General features: G+C 36.7%; 1 protein-coding gene across 2 annotated transcripts in view; it reads left to right on the top strand.

Moving 5' to 3' along the window:
- B4GALT6 (beta-1,4-galactosyltransferase 6) overlaps window positions 1-16,852 on the top strand; it is a 69,400-nt gene that overhangs the window by 10,921 nt on the left and 41,627 nt on the right. For both annotated transcript variants that reach the window (XM_025996920.2, XM_072732132.1), the window contains one exon: window positions 12,211-12,327. In XM_025996920.2, the coding sequence (XP_025852705.2) occupies window positions 12,211-12,327 (117 nt within the window). The remainder of the gene's footprint in view (window positions 1-12,210; window positions 12,328-16,852) is intronic.

The following is a 16,852-nucleotide window of genomic DNA, read 5'->3' as shown; positions in this document are numbered from 1 at the left end:
TGTTTCAAAAAAAAAAAAAAGACTGTTTCTTTCCATTTCTACCTTTTGTCAGAAGAATAACAAAGAGAATACTATACAGGTAATGTGATTTGGGTTGAAGGTGAGGCCAATTCAAGGTTGAAAGTAGGTTTTCCTCAGAAAGTACCATTAACATGCCTTTGCAAAATTCAGAGTTTACTCCAGTTGGTACTAGATATTTTTACTTCATGATTTGGACTCACTAGAGAATTTCAGGTAACACCCCAGTTTTTTTTTTGTTTTTTGTTTTTTGTTTTATTCACAGCATGTGAATCCTGTGTTGGGCCAACTTGATTTGTTGCGTTCTGTGAACATTCTTGGTTTTGGTCTACCAGAACTTGGCAAAGTTTGGTTTAAAGCTACAGCAAAAACCCTCCTCAGTTAAAATAGGAAAGCTAGCTTAAAGGATGTTCGTCACCAGTTATATTTTTGGCCGTGTGGCACAGCAAAATGTTTAGGAAAACATACTTAGTAATTTTATATCTGAAATTTATAATTAACTTTTTTTTTCTCCAGAGGCATAATAAATATGGCTTTTTTGCTTTCATCTTTGTTTTCATGATTAATTACTCGAGTTAGCAAAAGGCTTTGGCTCCACCAAATCATTGTGTGGTACCATTTTAATAAGAGGTAAACACAGATTCTGCTATGTCTGAATGAACTGTGGATAAATTAGAAAGCTGTGTAAAGAGGATTTGTTTAATATAAGTTAAACTAATGTAAAAGAAGATTCTACTTTTTTTACTTGTTACAAATGTTATGTTTAAAGAATTACTACAAGCAGTGGTTGTCAAATATGAATTGCTTAAGCCTTACTTAAGGTGGTTCACATAAGTAAACTTATTTCCTAGGTTTTATTATCTAATCAGAATTATTCTCATTATTCTGATTCATTTTTAATACACAGCCTAGGTAATTCTGGACCCTGGGAACTTTATTTCTAACAAATACTCCAAGTGGTAGGTTAAAAAAATCAAGTGTTAGATAGGTTTATTTTTCTAAATTAATCATCTTACATCATTTGATCTTTCAGAGAGAAGTAACCTTACTTTTTAAAAACCAGATTAACTTGTTTGTAGCATCATGTTTTACTGGTGCTAGAGATGGCTATCATGGTAAATAATTTTTTTTCTCCAGAAAAGAAATGGAAAGAATGGATAAATACATCCTTTAAGACAACGAGGATCATGTGTTTCTTTGTGAGTCTACAGTGACTGTGATTGCGTTGTAGATTGATCAGAGATTTGTCATTGTTTCTAATTATTAGAAAGATACATTGTAATTTACATAATAAGATCAGTAAAAATGATTAAAGCATATAGCCCTGCATGTTAGTCAGTGATTTAAAAACATTTCATATAGCATTTGGCTAGAATAGTCCCTTTGTGATATTGTTACACGTAAGTAGGTATATGAGATTTGTTACTGTAACCTGTCATTGTGATTGAGATATTATGTCTTGTTTTATTTTTAAATATTTGAGACTTGTTAGTGTTAATGTGACTTTACTGAAACCATGTTATATATATTGCTGATAATTAAGTTAATAGCTTGGAAATTATGACTTACGCAATTTCCAGTTTGACTCAGAGGAAGAGAAATTGGACTTTATTTTTATTTGGATCAAGAGCTAAGGTAGAGAATTATAAGGTGCTTTGTTTATTGATTTGAAAATATGCTCTAGCTTTGGAAATCTTTTTTTAAGATTGTATTTGTTTGAGAGCTAGAATACACACACACACACACACACACACACACACACACATACACAGATGCATGTGTGAATAGGGGACAAGGGCAGAGGGAGAAAGTAAGTTTTGGGAAGACTCTGCTCAGAGCCCCCGGAGCTATAAGATCATGACTGGAGCCCAAACCAAGTCCTCTGCTCAACCGACTGAGCCACCCAGGTACCCCTAGCTCTGGAAATCTTTGAATTCATTTCCCACAGTGTCCCCTTCTCTCATGCTTGTTTTAGAGTCATTTTCCTTTCATAAAATAAGTCAGTTAAAATTTCAAAAGGTATTTTAATTGTGAAAACACAAGGAAATTGGGGATGATTGTAAAACATATAGTTCAAATACCACTTTTTTTCCTCATGATAGAATTCTTAAGTGAATAGAGAGATTCATTTCACATTTACCTTATGTATACTCTGAAATCATTAATTTTCAACAATTTTATATTTCCTGGCTGTGTTTATGGTTTGTTCTTTTAGTCTGTAATTTCATTAAGTTTCCTTACTGATTGGCTTTAAAAAATCTATTTAATAGCCTGCATTCTTCCTTTCTCAGTTCCCTCATTTCCTCTTAATTTTACCTTTCTACAGTGTAGGGTATAATGCATAACTCTTTAACCTACTCTCCTGCTTTACAGAAGCATGTGTTTATCTTAAGTGAGTAACAGTCAACTAACAAATGACAGTGCAGATCAATATCTTGTGTTTTCATATTGCCAGGTCCAGAGTCTATTTTTAGAATTATCAACTAAGTTTAAACTAGCCTGAAGTGATGATCTGATTGTTTTGAAAGTACTTCTGATGTTTTAGGCACTTTATGCTTCCTCAGGATTTTGGTTTTTACAAAGGAACCCCCCTGACACCTTGGTTTCTAGTACTCTTTGGCAAATGGTAGGCATTCGGTAAAACATCTGTTGAACAAGCACAAGTCTCCACCCTTGAATGTCTTTAGTAGGACTGTTGGAAAAGTCCAATTTTATTTAAACATATTTAATTTTGATCAGTATTCAAACACAAATAATCTCCCGAAATAACTTAAAACTGCTAAACTGCAGAGTAGAAGTGGTAAAAGTACCAGTTTTAAATAATTTCTTGTTAATTTCTAGTGTCTGCGTCAGCAAAGTGGTAGCTGTTGGCCAAGATCTGAAATAGATCTATACTGTATATGATCATTGAATTCATTATTCCTTGATAAAAAGGGATTCTGAATGCAGAATTCTTTCATTCTCTTTATTCATTAGTCAGCCCATGACTCACTTGAGAGATGGGGAGGAGGTTATTATAGGTTGGTAATTATTTGCACTACAGATTTCCTTGAGCCCGTACCTGGCTTTGATTTATTGTCACCAAGGTAAGATACTTTGCTTAAATAGTGCTTTGACATAAAGTGAATCATTTGTTTTACAGCTTGGCACAGCCTAGAAATTTGCAAATTTTTTTTTAACCCAAGCAGTACTTTGGTCCTAAGCAAAGTATGAACAATATTTCATATATAGTCTGGCCTAATTGGGGTTTACAACATTATTACCAGAGATAATATGTTTAGCTTTACCATCTTGGATGAGTCATTTCTGGGAATTATTTGAACAAGGGCTGGATGTGGGAAGAAGAAAACCTTTAAGCATCTGAAACAGATACTTAGAAGATTATTGTGAGTTCCTAGAAATTCACGTATCTGTACTAATGTCCAGGGCCATATATAAGTGGTATTTTCCTTTTTTCCACATTGGTTATTTCCTTATATGTTCTGTAGATAATATGGGAAACTATTTTAAAACTATTTAAGTGCCCCTTTTGATTTCCTAACCCTCCTTGCACTAGTTGAAATCTGGCTTATCCCTTCTTTCTTACTCCCTTATTACTTTTTACATTGAAAATTTTTCTCTCTTTTTTTGGTCCCTCCCTCTCTGACTTTGAACCATTGCTTCTTCCAAATTGCTGCCCCTCAGAAACTTTCAGACCTGCCCTTGAATCCCTAATACTACCTATGCAATTCCTGAGTTTGTTTTCTGATCTTTCAAATGGAGAAAAATTATTCCACACTACGTGGTGGTGTATTAGTTTCCTAGGACTACCATACACATTACCACACATTGAGTGGCTTAAAACAACAGAAATTTATTATCTCATAGTTCTGGAAGCCAGAAGTCTGAAATCAAGTGTTGCCAGGGGCTGTGGTCCCTCTGGAGGCTCTCGAGGGGGGATCCTTCCTTGCTGCTTCCAGCTTCAAGTGCCTGTTGGCGTTCCTTGCCTTCCTAGGCTTGTGGTCACATCACTCCATTCTCTGCCTCCATCTTTACATTGTTTTCTCGTGTGTGTGTGTGCGTGTGTGTGTGTCTGTGTGTGTGTAAAATATCCCTTGCCATTTTCTTATCTGAGCATTTGTCATTGGATTTAGACCCAGATAATCCAGGATGATCTGCTCATCTCAAGATCCTTAATTACATCTGCAAAGACTCCTTTTCCAAATAAGATAACATTTTCACAGCTTCTGGGAATTAGGATGTGCACATATTTTTTTAGAAGGCCCCCATTCTACCTGCTGTACATACAGGTGGTTTAAGAATTAAATGAAATATAATTATGTGTATGTGTATTTAAATATATTCATACATGGCAGTGGGCCTGACCAATTTAGGTACTCAGTACTGTATATTTTAAAGATTTCATTTATTTATTTATTTATTTGAGAGAGAGAGAGCACTCAGGGAGGGACAGAATGGAGGGAGGGGGAAAGAATTCCAAGTGGACTCTGTGCTGTCCACAGAGCCCGACGCTGCCCAGTGTGGGGGCTGAATCTCATGACCCTGAGATCATGACCTGAGTTGAAACCAAGAGTTGGATGCTTAACTGACTGAGCCACCCAGGTATCTCTTCCTTTGCTTTAGGAGTCTCTGTCCACCAACATTCTGCATCCTGGTATGATTTTGGCAGTTAGTACAGGCATACCTCATTTTATTGTGCTTCACTTTATCATGCTTTGCCAATAAGGAGGTTTTTTTTTTTTTTTTTAATAAATTGAAGGTTTGTGGTAATCTTACCTCAAGCAAATCTATTGCCACCATTTTTGGTGGCATTATAGCAGATACTATTGCCAGTATCTGCTCACTTCATGTCTTTGTGTCACATTTGGTAACTGTCATAATATTTCAAACCTTTTCATTATTATATTTGCTATAGGCATCTGTGTTCTTTGATGTTACTGTTGTCATTGTTCTGGGTGTTAGGAGCTGTGCCCATATAAGATAGCAAATTTAATTGATAAAAGTGTGTGTTCTGACTGCTTCGCTGATGGGCCTTTCCCCATCAGTCTCCCCCTCCTTGGGCCTCCCTATATTTCTTGAGACACAACAGTATCGAAATTAGGCTAATTAATAATCCTAAAGTGGCCTCTAAGTGTTTAACTGAAAGGAGTAGTCGCTCACTTTAAATCAAAAGCTAGAAACAGTTATGTTTAATGGGGAAGGGATGTTGAAAGCCAAGATAGGTAGAAGGCTGGGTGTCTTGCATCAAACAGTTAGCCAACGTGTGAATGCAGAGGAATGATTCTTGAAGGAAATTAAAAATGCTACTCCAGTGAACACATGAATGATAGGAAAGTGAAACAAACCTTTTCCTGAAGTGGAAAAAGTTTTAGTGGCTTGGTTGGAAGATCACACCAGCCACAACGTTCCCTGAAGCCAAAGCCTAATCAGGAGCAAGATCCTAAATGTCTTCAATTTTCTGAAGGCTGAGAGAGGTGAGGAAGCTTCAGGAGAAAAGTCTGAAGCTAGCAGAAGGTGGTTCATGAGGTTTGAAGAGAGAAGCTATCTCCATAAGACGACTGAGCAAGGTGGAATCAGCAAGTGCTGATGTAGAAGCTGTAGCAAGGATCCAGAAAGTCTAGTTAATTAATGAAGGCAGCTACACTAAACAACAGATTCCCAATGTAGACAAAACAGTTTTCTGTTGGAAGAATGCCATCTAGGACTTTTATAGCTAGAGAAGAGAGGTCAGTGCCTGGTTTCAAAGCTTCAAAGGATAGGTAGACTCTTGTCAGGTAGGGGCTAATGTAGCTGGTGACTTTAAGTTGAAGCCATTGCTCATTTGCCATTCCTCAAATCCTAAGACCCTGAGGAATTATGCTAAATCTACTCTGCCTGTGCCCTAGAAATGGAACAACAAAGCCCGGATGAGGGCACATTTGTTTACAACATGGTTTACTGAATATTTTAAGCCCACTGTTGAGACCTACTGCTTAGAAAAAAAAAATGTTTCTTAGAAAAGATTACTGCTCATTGACAATGTACCTTGTCACTCAAGAACTCTGATAGAGACATATACTGAGGTTAGTATTTTCATATCTGTTAATATCCATCCTGTGGCTCATGGGTCAAAGAATCATTTTGACTTTCAAGTCTTATTTAAGAAATACATTTCATAAAGCTCTACCTGCTGTACGTGGTAATTCCTCTGATGGATCTGTGCAAGGTAAATTGAGAACCTTCTGGAAAAGATTCACCATTCTAGATGCCATTAAGAACATTTATGATGGGAAGAGGTCCAAATACCAGCATTACCAAGAGTTAAGAAGAAGTTGATTCCAGCTCTGATGGAGAACTTTGAGGGGTTCAAGACTTCATGGAAGACTTAACTGCAGATGTGGCAGGAATAGCAAAAGAACTGGAATTAGAAGTGGAGCCTGAAGACGTGACTGAACTGGTGCCATCTCATGGTAAAACTTGAGTGGATGAGGAGTTGCTTCTTATGGATGAACAAAGAAAGTAGTTTCTTGAGGTGGTTTCTACTCCAGGTGAAGATGCTGTAAAGATGGTTGAAATGGCAATAAAAGACTTAGAGTGTGATATAAACTTAGTTGATAATATAGCGGAGGGTTTCCAGTTTGGAAAGAAGTTCTACTGTGGGTAAAATGCTATCAACAGTATAGCATGCTACCAAGAAATCATTTATGGAAGGAAGAATCATTTGATGTGGCAGACTTCATTGTTGTCTTATTTTGAGAAATTGCCACAGTTACTCCACCATCAGCAATCACCACCCTGATCAGTCAGCAGCCATCAACATTGAGGCAAGACCCTCTGTCAGCAAAAAGGTTATTACTTGCTGAAAGCTCAGATGATACTTAAGATTTTTTGGCAATAAAGTATTTTTAAATTATGATATATGTACATTGCTTGGGACACCTGGGTGGCTCAGTGGTTGAGTGTCTGCCTTTGGCTCAGGTGATGATCCTGGGGTCCAGGGATCAAGTCCCACATCAGGCTTCCCAGAGGGAACCTGCTTCTTCCTCTGCCTATGTCTCTGCCACTCTCTGTGTGTCTCATGAATAAATAGATAAAATCATTTAAAAAAAGATAATGGAGATTGCTTTTTAAAACATAATGCTGTTGCACACTTAAAGACTGTAGTGTAAACTTTTATATGGAAAATGAAAACATTTATTTGACTTGGTTTATTGTAATATTTGTTCTATTGTGGTGGTCTGCAGCAGAACCTGCAATGTCTATGAGGTATGCTTGTACTCAATTCAGAATGTTCCTTCTCCACCTTGTCCCCCACTAAGTCCCTGTTGGTGGCCATCAGGTAGCCTGGTCGCTCACTTGTCTGGCCATGCTAAGTCCTTGTAGTTGTGACCTGTTCTCCTTTACACTTCTCCAGACCATTGTCTTTCTAACCTTACTTCTGGTTAGTACTTTAGTACTTCTGGTATTTTCTCACTGTTGTTAACGTTACTTCTCATTTTCACAGTGACCTGGAGTCTTCTCCCTTCTTCTGTTTTTTTTTCACACCGTCCATCACTTCGATCCTTACAAATTATTTTTCATTGTCGCCAAACTCGTTTGTTTATTCCTGGGTATGCACCTGGGCACCCCAGAGCCTCTGCTTACACTGTCCCCTCAGTGGAAATGTTCTTTTCCATCCTTCCTCTTATTTCTTTTAGTGCCTTAAATTTAAATTTTCTCTTTCTTCCCTCTCATTAGGCCACAGTCATGCTCAAGTTTCTCCTGTCTTAAAAAAACAAAACAAAACAAAACTTCCCCTGACCTTGCCCTCACTTCTCTTTTCTGAAACTTGCTTTTACTTGTTACTATCCACTTTACTCTTTCCTATTGGCTTTTTGTTTCCATTGCTTTCCAGAAACTCTTCTTTTAAAGATGGCAGTGATCCTACTAATGGCATTTTTAAGAGGCTACATAGTGTGGTGGTGAAGAGCTAGACTGCTTGGGGACACCCTGCTGGGGCTTGAATTCTGGCTCCAACACAAGCTAATAACTTTGTGACCTTGAGCAAGTTACTTAACTCTGTACTTCAGTTTCTTTATTTGTAAAATGGGAATAATGTTAGTACCCACCATTATAGGGTTGCTTATAAGGATTAACTAGATTCATATATGTAAAACCCTTTGAAGGATGCCTGGCAAAGAGAATGCACCAAATATTAGTGTTTTATTTTTTTAACCTATTATTTTTTGTCTTTTTTCTTAGCTTCTGTGACATTTGATATGGTTGACCATTTCCTCTTCTTGACTGTGTTCAAGCTCAGACTGATTCATCTTAGGGTCCTTTATCTTTGTGAGCCTATTTGTGGTCTTTCTCCATATGTCTGAACTTCACTTTCTTCTCCCTTTCCTGGATAATTTTTCCTTACACTAATTCACCACTCAAGTCCCCATTATAAGAATGTCACCCCAAATTGTATTTCTTGTCTTAGGTCCAGGCCTGCTCTTACGATGTACCTAATCAACATACTGTCCCTCTCAACATCAGCTCTTTACTGGATTACTCTTAGTCAGAGGACCTGCGGCAGTGTATCATAGAGTTTAAGAACATGGTCTTGGGCCAGGGGGATGTTGTGTCGAGGCCTTCGAAGCTCCGGAAACCTTTCTAGATCAGTGCACACTGGCACATTCTCCTTGTCTGGAATACTTTTTTCACTGAACAAAACTGGATGTGGAAAGGGATAGGGAGACACAGTACTAGCAAATGCATTCCTTAGTTTTCTTACCTGGGGAATGAGGCAAGTTCATAAATCTTGGGCCTCACAATCCCAGGGTAGGATATCTAGAAGCTGTTGTTAACTCTTGATGTTTTAAGTTGTTTTTTTTTTTTTTAAGTTGAAGGTATCCTTCCCTTATCCCCAAGGTAGAACTAATTGGAAAATTAAATGTATGTCTCACAAAGCAGAGGCAAATAGCAAATTAAATTAGAGAATAGGGCCTGATTTCAATTAAACAGTAGTAGTTTTCAGTATATTTCTGAGTTGTCTCAAGACCAAAGGGCAAAGACGAGAGAGATTTCCTTATTTTTTTTCTGAAAAGCAATTTCTTCTACTTGGAATAGAAACTTCAGACAAGGATTTCTTCTTAACTTGCTGGTTTGCCAATAAGATGTTACATTTTATATTAATGATAATTAGCAGTCATATAGTTATTTGAGTGTGGGGTTAACAGTTTAGGGTGTTTAGAAATCAGACAGTTGGAACAATTTTCATGCTGGTTTAGCATGCCTTGAAATACTTCGACACATCACATTCTTTCCATTAACAACGACTCTGTTTAAACAAAACAGCTTCATTCCCTAATGGGTTTTGATCTTTAGGGATTAAACCCATGAGGACCATTAACCTAAGGAATGTAACTCAATTAGCTGTAAATGATTTAAAATAAACTAATAGATTTTCCATTCGGAGAGCTTGGTGTCTTGCGTTCCTTAATTTTTTGTTCCTTAATTTTTTTCTCCGTCCATCTAATGAATAGTAAATGCATTCTTTTGGTAAATGATCCACCTTTGTCACAGTTGCCATAAGTCATCATTTTTTTTTTTCCTTAACAAGTTTGTTACCTGATGTTTTAGATGTTTCTAGGATAATTTGACTTTGATTCTTTTCTATAGCAGACCTTTACTTTGCCGCTTAAAGCTGACTGGGCTTCAAGATGTCAGACAACATTCCTTATAGGAGTAGGTGTGTTAAAAGTAAAAGGTATACAGCTTTAAAAAGTTGCATTTCCAGGACACGCGGTAGTACACATACGTTCTTAACTAGCGTATCCTTACTTGTGCCAGTATCGTTTCCAGGGGCTCAGTTCTGTTGTCCCGTGACAGATCCTTTTTATGGTTTGGGCAGAACAAATGTTACAAGATATTATATCATGGATAACAAATTTCATATATAACTATAGGATTAAATGATCCAAGGTGTTGTAAACCAGTTGGCATTATTTTTCAATTTGACGGTTTCCCCTGCATCATTTCAGTTGAATTTTAGATCTCGGTTTTTGCTAATGTTAGTTGGCTTTTATTGAATGTTTTCCTACGTATTTGGTGGGCTGTTCTTTTCGTTTTCATTTTTCACTTCATCTCTTCTTTCTTTTAAAGTCCACTTAAGAGCAGAAATGTAATAAAAACTTCTATTTGTAAACCCGCGGCTGTAATAATTCAAGCCTAAACAAGTTATATCTAATTATAGGACTGCTTTCTTGAAAGGATGTAGACAGGCTCTTAAAAATGATTGAGGTAAAACTTGTGTGAAGCTTGTATTTCTGTTGTTTTCTCTCTTATTGATTGAAGGTAAGAGGAAACTTGTTATTTTACTCTGCCTTTTGTGTTTTGAGGAGGTTAACATTACATAAAAAATAGGAAAGGAGAGGGGTGCCTGGGTGGCTTAGTCAGTTAAGTGTCTGCCTTCAGCTCAGGTTGGGATCTCAGATTCCTCCCCTGCTCGGTGGGGAGTCTTCTTCTCCTTCTCCTTTTGCCCCCTCCTGCTCCCCCCCACACACACTCACTCTGTCTCTCACACACACACACATACACACATACTCTCTCACACTCTCAAATAAATCTTTTTTTTTAAAAGGAAGGAAGTAGTAAACATCACATTTTGCTCATCTCTCTGTACCATTTCAAAGAAGTAGAGCAGGGCCCAGAAAATTAGTTGGCATTTAAGATTTTTAAATTTGGCATTCATTTTTCGAGTGTCCTTGCAATGTTCAGAGGCAGCTTATTTTAAAATTGGAAGAGTCATTAACTGAGCCTAGCAGTTTTTTGGTTTTGCTATGAAAATGATCCTCCTCCTCTTGAATGAATGGAGTTTATGATTTTTTGGCTGTGTGCTTGGAGAATTGAGAGTACGAAGGGCTTTAGAGAACATCTAATGCAATACTACCTTTTTTAGGTGAGGAAACTGAGATTCAGTGAGTTGTCCAGTTGTGCATTATGCTCACAGAATTAGGACCGAGAAAGGATCTTTTGATTACTTCTATGCTTCTCTGAGGAGTCCTGGCATCTTAAAAGGCAGAGATTTTTGTCATCTTTGTCAATTTACTAGTTTCTCCCAAAGCAAGAAATTACGGGCCTAGTTTTGAAGCACTTACCACAAAGAATTAAATGTACCAACTTGAAAATGCACATTGATTTCAATTTTGTTTGCTTTTAAAATCCTGGTAGGTAGATTTGTGACTGAAAGGGAGTGTAAAAGTTCTAAGTTATTAACTCAGTGGAGAGAAATTACCAAAGTAGATATTGATTCTAGGTCATCCTGCCCTCTAACCCTGCTTCCCCAAACACGTTGAGAATTTACAAGATCCATTGCAAGATTCGTATTCATACTAGATATTATGATGGATTATGATATATTTATTTATTTTAAAAGATTTTATTTATTTATTCATTAGAGACACAGAAAGAGAGAGGCAGAGACATAGGCAGAGGGAGAGGCAGGCTCCATGCAGGGAGCCCGATGTGGGACTCGATCTCACTACTCCAGGATCACGCCCTGAGCCGAAGACAGGCGCGCTTTACCGCTGAGCCACCCAGGCGTCCCATATGATACATTTATTATTAGATAAGGAATCATTGTCCTTGTGGAGTTTTTGGTTCAAAGGAGTTACTATAGAATTAAAGAAAGTATACTATATGATTGCATATTTGCAATAATATGCCTTTTTGAAATTTCTAAGTATATTTATAGAGTAGAAAATCATTTATTGTTAAAGAAATTCATTGTGGTATTCATTTAGTCTCATTCTATTTGATGGATATTACTACCTGAGTCTTTCATTTTTATTGTTTTAAAAAAGCAGTTCTAAAAAAAATAAATAAATAAATAAAAATAAAAAAAATAAAAAAGCAGTTCTTTTGGTTTCTTTCTTTCTTTCTTTCTTTCTTTCTTTCTTTCTTTCGATTTTTTTTTTTTTAAGAAATCCACATCCAACATGGGGCTCAAACTTACAACCCCAAGATCAAGAGCTGTGTGCTCTACTGACTAAGCCAGCCAGGCACCCCTGTTTTTGTAAGTTTTTAATAATGAGAAATAGTCCTTTTGTATTTCTCTTTTCTGTTTGGCCATGCTAATTGAGCCAGTTGGGTTTATTAGGCAGTTCTCCATTATGAATATTATTTTATTAAATTAAAAAAAAAGGCTTTACTGAGTCATGGTATTTCATCTCTTTTCTTTTGTAGCTAACACATATCTCTTTATGGTACAAGCTCGAGGAATAATGTTGAGAGAAAATGTGAAAACAATAGGACATATGATCAGACTATACACGAATAAAAACACTACCCTCAATGGTACAGGTAAGATTGCTTGTTTCTTAATCATGCTGTGTTTCTCTTTCTTACCTTTGTAGTCAAAAGAGCTAAATCACATCTCTCAAGCCCTGGTTTTGCTTCCAAATAACTCCTGGTAAAAATGAAGGTATCTCCGATTGAGTGTATTGGGAGATTCTATTATTGTTTGTGCCGAGGCTGTCACATGTTTTAGGATATGTAGGATATATAAAGGTGTTCTCACAGAGGTGATGGGGTATTTGTACAAAGATGCTTAAGTTAATTCCTTTTTAGAAAGTTAATTCTTGGAAACATAAACAAAATACAAAAAGCAGCTTGTGCTTTTTCAATTCACCTATCATAGTTAAGAAAAATTAACCTACAAAAAGAATAATTTATCCACATTAGTCATTCTGCTGTCTTTATACCCATTCTAACTCCTAAAATGCTTTTCCTACTATGTTTAGAAAATACCTATTGTTTTTAATTATAGAAGATTCTTAATAATTTTATGGCCTTTTTAAGGGGCTTAAGGAGAAATTATATAAAAGTAGAAATCTGTAGCTGCTCTTGTCTTTTAAAAATATTATTTGGAAGTAGAATGTCCATCAGAATTACATGAAGTTAAAACCAAGTAAATAAGCCAATGTAGTGATTTAATTAAGGTAGCATTGATATAAATAGATTTAACTATTATGGAAGAATGGTTAGGCTCCCATGTGGCAGTGTTTCTGTAGTGTCTCCTGAAGTGTTATTAGATGTTACTTAAAGGTTTCAAGTAACTGATTGTTCACTTGTCCTGTCCTCTATATTCTCATTTTAAACAGTTAAAGATTTCATTTGTGTCAACAGTTCTCCATCACACCACCTTAAACAACAGATACACACACACACACTCACTCACCCACTCACTCACTCACTCACTCACTCACTCACTCACTCACTCACTGTTAATAGGAAGTCCCTATCTGTCAGCCACAGATATTCTTTCTTAAAATGTATGTTAAGGTGAGGAACAGTTTTACCCCTCTAAAAATTCAAGACTGTGTCATATTGATTCTTAATTTCACATATGATTCTGCAAAATCTATTCTAGTCATTTGCCTGATTTGTTTTATGATGCCACAAATCAAAACACATTTTTTCCTCTTTAACTTGGAAGAAATTTCTTTTGGAAAGACTGTCATTGTACCATATTTTAATAGTATTGTTAAAATCTATTTAACAATAGTATTGTTAAAATAGTATTGTAAAATTCATTAACTGGTTTTCTGCTTTCATTGGTCTTCTGAATAGTAGGTCAATGTTAGGAGCAGTTTAAATGTTATAAAAGCTTCTTTAGGACTTGTCCTGGTTGAATAAGTTGATTGTGAAAGTGTTCATTAAAAGTTCAGTCAGCTGAACAGAAATACTCAGCATCTTTAGGTTACTATATTCATATAAGAAAGTGCTGGACATCTGTGCATAATCGGGTTCTTTTCCTGGGGCATGAATAAGTTTTATGTGGGAACTCAGCTGAGCTTGATTAGGAGAATTGATTACTGGTGAAAACAAACTCCCTCCCACTATCTACACCCCACAACTGGAAGACAAGAAAAAGGGAAATCCTCTTTTCCCCTTAGCAACTCATGGTTTCAATACTGACTGAACAACCACTGCCTACTTTGATTAGATTTGGCTTACTTTTATGAACCTGTGAAAACTTTTCACATGGCTCCTTTACTGGTGGTAAAGCTATTCTCAGGAAACAGTCAGTCATTGTATCAGCTAGAAGTTGGGTTTGGTTGTAAGAGTGACATGGCTGCAGTGGCTTAAGCACATGAGGTTTTATGTTCCTCTGTAGAAGGGTCTGAAACTTGGGTATCTGAGGCTGTGATGGAGAAGGTCTTCACATGCCTTACATCTTCTGCTCAGTCATGGAGTTCTATATTCTTATAAGGTTGTTGTGGGACTCCATGAATGGAAGAGGGAAGAAGAACAGAGGGACCCTTTTAAGGAGACTTCTCAGAAGTTTCATGTGGTACTTCTGCTTACATCCCACTGGCCAGGATTTTATTATAGGCACTGTAAATTACAGTCTTTGAGCTGGATACACTGGTGTTTTGAATGAAATTGGGGTTCTGTTACCTAAGGAGAGAAGGAAAATGGAGTTTGAGTATGCAACCGTATGACTCTGCCATGTTCATGTGTATTGAACAATTCATGTGGTTAGTATACTTACCTGGATACTTGGAGACACAGCATTAAGAAAAACATCCTCCCTTTATATGAGGATCTCTACGCTTTTGGGAGAGATGGAAGCGTATATGGTTACTTATAAGGCAGTTGTTTATTTCTGCACAGACTTATATAATCTGCCAACAAGGAGATAACGGCCAATAAGGTGTAGTAAAAGCTAATTGAACTCCAGGAGAGAATTGCTTAACATGTATTGGCTCATTTAAAATTTAACACTTGATGGCAAATAGATTGTGATATTTCTACATACATTTTTTGATTTCAAAAAGGGGCATTTAACCTTGTACCTGACTTTATGAAGCACCCAATGTAAGTAAATACTATATATAATATTTTTGCAAAGAAATCACATACTCTCATAATCAAATGATGCTTTGCCTTATAGCTGTGGAGTTAGTCAAATTAAGGAAACAAGATGTAATCAGTGAATAATTACCAAAGCAGATGATAAGGGTCATGCAATGTTAGAACTGGTAGGTTTGTTAGAAATAACTGAGCACACTTCCTCATTTGATTGGATGCGTGGTCTGAAGTCCTCAGGCGTGCCAGATTGACACAACAAGCTGGGGGTAAACAGACTAAAATTTTCATTGAGTCTGTACCTATTTTAAGCTGCCTTTTGCAGGAAAAACAAAGTCCTTGAGAGTCTAATTTGGTGCTATTTTTCTTTGCCCATAAGTGATGAGGTCCAGTGAGAGCTGAGGAGGGGACCTGTCCAGCAGTTTTCATTCTGTGTTTCTCTTTTCTTCAGGTTTGGCTCTAGAAAAGAGGAAGAAGGCTGGGGACGCAGAACTCATTGTGTTTTCATCCATCCATTCATTAGATGAAATAATGTCTACATTTTAAAGCAGTTGTGGTAGATCAGTCTGAAATGCATCTATCATGCATAACCTTTTAAAACTGCTCCTGATTTTTGAAAGCAGTGGTTATAGTTGATGGACCTAAGCACTTTTGTGGGAATAATGATTTTGTGGGTTTATTACAGTATAGTCTCCAAAAGCTTAAATTACTGTTGGCTGTATTATCAGTTGTGAAGTGTTCATTTACAGTAAGTTTTTACCAGGTTGTAGTTACTTTGTTAGATACTGGAAATCAAAGGCAATTTGATTAAAAAAAAAAAAAAAGAGATATTCAGACTAGTGGGAGGGGGTGGGTGGGTAGACCTATACATAATACATTGGGATGACATGAGTACCCTTGGACACAGTACCTAAGGAGTGCAGAGACTTTTCTGTAAGTCTGGCAGTGAGTTGATCCTTATCATTTTTAATGATTTGGCCAAGAATAACACATTTAGCTCCAAACTTTGTGTTTAAAGGAAGTGAATATACTGCTATTCCACATCTTTGAAGGTTTTTGATTTGTTTGTTTGTTCTTTAATTTGGTCCTTTAAAAACTGATCAAAGTGATGCATAGGTTCTTTTGTGAAAGACTCAGCCATTCTAGCACTAAAATAAAAAGTGAAACAATCCTCCTGGCTTCTTCCTGCCACTGGACTCCCCAGGGGGAGCTACTATTAACAGTTTGTTTTGCAGAAATGTCTAGAGAGCTTACAATTTCTGTGAGTTGGATGTAAATTTATAGAATCATAGCATGTGACTAAGAGAAGGGGCCCAAACATTAATCACAAGAAGTAATAAATTATGCAAAATAAGAAAACACTCTTATCTAAAGTTAACTACATGACATTAAGAAATACTTGAGGATTTTGAGAATGTTCATGTTTATCTGCCTCAGGATTATAAGAAAATGAATCTTCAGAACACATAAAGGCCAGGGACAACCTTATTTGTCATCTGTTTTTAGCTCCTACAAATACATGGGGTATAGTAGCTGCCTAGTATATTAGGAGTCCCCATAAATGCAGAACATTTTTTTGAAAATAACTTGAAATTTGATCTATATGTAGATATATGTATATATTTTTTTAAGATTTTATTTATTTATTCATGAGAGACACACACACAGAGAGAGAGAGGCAGAGACACAGGCAGAGGGAGGAGCAGGCTCCATGCTGGGAGCCTGACACGGGACCCGATCCCGAAAGATATATTTTTAAAAAGCATTTTAAGGAAAGAATCAGAACTTCAATGGACTTACACTTATTTTGTGTTCAGTATCTTTAAATCTTTCAGATGTAAAGGGAAGACATCTAGAATATGGACCCCTAGCGGGGTCTTTATGCTCTTCATGTGTCCCTGGGATTACAAAACAGTTGATGTCCACTGACTGCCCCTCCGCTTTGGCTTGGAGGGTTTTCCCTGTGAAGCGCTTTCCAGGCCTTCTCTGGAGAGAGCTACTGGGAGGATTCTGT

This window comes from Vulpes vulpes, chromosome 13 (assembly GCF_048418805.1).
Source record: "Vulpes vulpes isolate BD-2025 chromosome 13, VulVul3, whole genome shotgun sequence".
NCBI lineage: Eukaryota > Metazoa > Chordata > Mammalia > Carnivora > Canidae > Vulpes > Vulpes vulpes.
The sequence above is the reverse complement of the archived record's forward strand: the minus strand, read 5'-3'. Positions and strand labels throughout refer to the sequence as shown.